Here is a 3,714-nt window from a genome sequence, read left to right on the forward strand (position 1 = left end):
CTTCTGACCTTCCGATCTTAGCCTGATCTCGTGAGATCTCGGAAGCTAAGCAGAACCGCCCCTGGTTAGTCCTTGGATGGGAGACCGCCAAGGAAGCCCAGGGTGGCTACGCAGAGGCAGGCCATGGCAAACCTCCTCTGCTGGTCTCCTTCCTTGACCTGGATGTCCCAGGCTAACCTGATCCCATCAGCTCTCGGAAGCTAAGCAGGGTCGGCCCTGGTTAGTCCTTGGATGGGAGACCACCCAGGAAGAACAGGGTGGCTACGCAGAGGCAGGCCAGGGCAAACCTCCTCTCTTGCTCTCTTTCCTTGACCTGCATGGCCCAGGCTAACCTGATCTCAACAGCTCTCGGAAGCTAAGCAGGGTCGGCCCTGGTTAGTCCTTGGGTGGGAGACCGCCAAGGAAGCCCAGGGTGGCTACGCAGAGGCAGGCCAGGGCAAACCACCTTCTGTATGTCTCCTGCCTCGCAAACCCGACGGGCTCGCCGTAATTCGGCTGTGACTCGGCAGCACCTTCCACCACCAGACAACAGAAGTGGTCTGACTAAGCATAAAGCGGTGATGATGCATTGCCAAAGTATTCCCTGGGAAGGCACCATCCCTCAATGGTAGAGCACCTGGCTAAACACGTAGGCGGTTGTTGCTTCCGTTCCCAGCATGCCTAATTAAAAGGATCTCGAGCTCCAACTCTTGCCTATCAGAGTAAGGACAGAGGGATGGACAGACTGGGGCAGTTCGAATCCCTTTTTTTGGCCTCTTCCCTTGCCAGGTTTGGCCCCCAAACTAGCAGCAGACGAGAAGACATACACGTCTATTGTGTACGGGAATGGGCCGGGCTACCAGATCACCAACCAGAGTCGCCCGAACGTGAGTGCTACTGCGAGCGGTAAGTGACTGACTGATTGATCGGGTCAGGTTTGGCCGCTAGGCTGAATGGTAGGGGAGCCATTCGCCTGTGGCGATCTGCCACATCGGGAGCGCGAAAGGGGTTCTTAATTCTGTCCCTGCAAGCCAGTTTTGTGTAGTGGTTAGGAGCGCGGACTCTAATCTGGGAGAACCGGGTTTGATTCCCCACTCCTTCACATGCAGCCGCTGATGTGACCTTGGGTCAGTCACAAGTTCTCTCAGAGCTGTTCTCTCAAGGGCAGTCCTCGAAAGAGCTTGGGCAAGCCGTAGTTCTGACAAGAGCTGTCCTTGAAAAAGAGCCGTTTCTGTCAGAGCTCTCTCAGAGCTGACCTCACAGGGTGCCTGTTGTGGGGAGGGGAAGGGAAAGGAGTGTGTAAGCCGTTCTGAGACTCCTTCGGGTAGTGAAGGGCGGGATATAAATCCAACCTCTTCTTCTTCCTTGAGGAGAGGTTTATAGAATCACTTTTAACAGGGGAATGAAATGCACAAAGGCTCTTCGAGTTCTTCCTTCTGGGGAGTGGCTGTGGTTCAGTGATAGAGCAGCTGCCTGGCGTGCAGAAGGTCCCAGGTTCAATTCCCAGTGTCTCCAGTTAAAAATATCAGGTTCTGAATGATGTGAAAGACCTCCTCCTGGAGAGCAGCTGCCAGTCAGAGTAGACAAGACTGACCTTGATGGACTCTGTAGAAGGCCAACTACATGCATGCCTTGATTTCTCCGTCTTAGCAATGGTCTGCTGGATCAGACCTGTGGTCCATCAAGTCCAGCATCCTGTCACACACAGAGGCCAACCAGTTCCTCTGGAGGGCCAACAACAGGGCATAGAGGCAGGAGGCATTCATAAGAACCTCAGAAGAGCCCTGCTAGATCAGGCCAGTGGTCCACCTAGTCCAGCATCTTGTCACACACAGGCCAACCAGTTCCTCTGGAGGCCCAACAGCAGGCATAGAGGCCGAGGCCTTCATAAGAACCTCAGAAGAGCTCTGCTGGATCAGACCGGTGGTCCACCTACCTGCCTCACACAGCAGGCAACCAGTTCTTCTGGAGGGCCAACAACAGGGCAGAGAGGCCGAGGCCTTCATAAGAACCTCAGAAGAGCACTGCTGGATCAGACTGCTGGTCCACCTACCTGCCTCACACAGCAGCCAACCAGTTCCTCTGGAGGGCCAACAACAGGGCAGAGAGGCTGAGGCTTTCATAAGAACATCTCCTTCCTTGGGGCTGGAACAGTGGAAAGAGGTGGTCTTGTGAAGGCTCTCCCGAGAGCGAGGTGTGGGGGGCAGGGCAGCGGGGCAAGGAGCGCGTGGTTGACAGCGCTAACTCCGTGCTCTCTCTCTTTCCTGAATTTCCTTTCACCAGAGGGCAACAACTACCACCAACAAGCGGCTGTGCCCCTCAGTTCCGAGACCCACGGCGGCGAGGATGTGGCCATCTTAGCCAAGGGCCCCATGGCCCACCTCTTCCACGGGGTGCAGGAGCAGACGCACGTGGCCCACGTCATGGCCTTCGCCATTTGCCTGGAGCCTTACACGGACTGCGGACTGCCCAGTACCAACTCCTGCAGCGACATCAAGCCCTCGTTTATTGCTTTTCTCCTGGCGGCCGTGATCTTCTGGGGCCTCTAACACGACCTTCGGCACCTTGTCCTTATGTTTCTGGGATCCGGAAGGTGTTTGGTTCTCCCCAGGGCTATTTTAGGGCAGGAACGCACAGGAACGGAGTTCCGGCTGGCTCCCGAGTTGGCCACGCCCAGCAGGAACTGATTAGCATAATAGGCCACACCCAACAGCAGAAACGCATTAGGATTGGCTACATTAGAGGTGTGTGGCCTAACATGCAAAGGAGTTCCTGCTACAAAAAAAGCCCTGGTTTGGACAACAAACAAGGTAAATAGAATAAGAAGGGAAAGGTGGGTGTGGCTGGGTGACCCCAGGTCCCGTGACATGGAAGTGTGGCCTAATGTGCTAATGAGCAGTGCTGTCAGGGTGTGGCCTAATATGCTAATGAGTTTGCTGTTGGGTGTGGCCTATTATGCTAATGAGTTCCTGCTGGGCTTTTTCTACAAAAAGAGCCCTGGTCCCACCTATCACCCAGCCACCCCACGGGGTTCTGTCCTTCATCCCCAACTGAGCGCCCTCCATCTTCTTCCGGGCTGCATCTGTGAACAACGCGTGAACTCGTGAAGCTGCCTTCCACTGATTCAGACCACCGGTCGACTCAAATGGCCGCGGCTCTCCAGGGTCCCAGGCAGAGGCCTTTCACACAACCTACTATCTGACCCTTTTAAAAATGGAGGTGCCGGGGATTGAACCTGGGGACCATCAGCACCCAAAGTGGACGCCCTAACCACGGAGCCGCAGCCCCTCCCACAATGTCTGCCATCTTGCTGAGACTGGCAGTTCCATCCACAGCCAGGAGAGGGCGACATGCTCACCGTCAGAACTGAGGCAGCCGCTCCACTGGTGTGCGGGGCTGCGCTCCGATGCGGGGCGATGTTCAAAGCGTGCGCCGCAACTTGACGGTGAATGACTAAATGGGATTGTGACGACCCCTTAACTGGGGAGGCCTGGTTTTACTTTAAAAGTGTTCTTTATGTTTTGTTCAACTGGGTATACGGCTGCCACCAGGAAATTTAAGGCTTTCCAAACCTTTATATTATAATATTTTTATCACTGGGTAGGTAGGTCGAGGTTTTAGGCTTTCATGAGGGTCTATGTGTTTCCTGAGAATTTCTTTCTTTCAGAGCTGGCAGACTTAAATAAAGAAGATTTATTGATGTAATTTTGTAAATAACAGGATAGTACTTTGTAT

At 54.3% G+C, this 3,714-nt stretch overlaps 1 protein-coding gene across 1 annotated transcript in view; it reads left to right on the top strand.

Annotated features, from left to right (window-relative positions):
* LOC107108150 (intestinal-type alkaline phosphatase-like) overlaps positions 1–2,528 on the top strand; it is a gene marked incomplete at its 5' end in the record, with an annotated part of 3,985 nt that extends 1,457 nt beyond the window's left edge. The window contains 2 exons of the mRNA XM_015408555.1: positions 769–885; positions 2,263–2,528. Of these exons, the coding sequence (XP_015264041.1) occupies positions 769–885; positions 2,263–2,528 (383 nt within the window). The remainder of the gene's footprint in view (positions 1–768; positions 886–2,262) is intronic.
* Between the last annotated feature and the right edge of the window lie 1,186 nt (positions 2,529–3,714).

Source organism: Gekko japonicus, unplaced genomic scaffold (genome assembly GCF_001447785.1).
Source record: "Gekko japonicus isolate JY-2015 unplaced genomic scaffold, Gekko_japonicus_V1.1 scaffold9786, whole genome shotgun sequence".
Lineage (NCBI taxonomy): Eukaryota > Metazoa > Chordata > Lepidosauria > Squamata > Gekkonidae > Gekko > Gekko japonicus.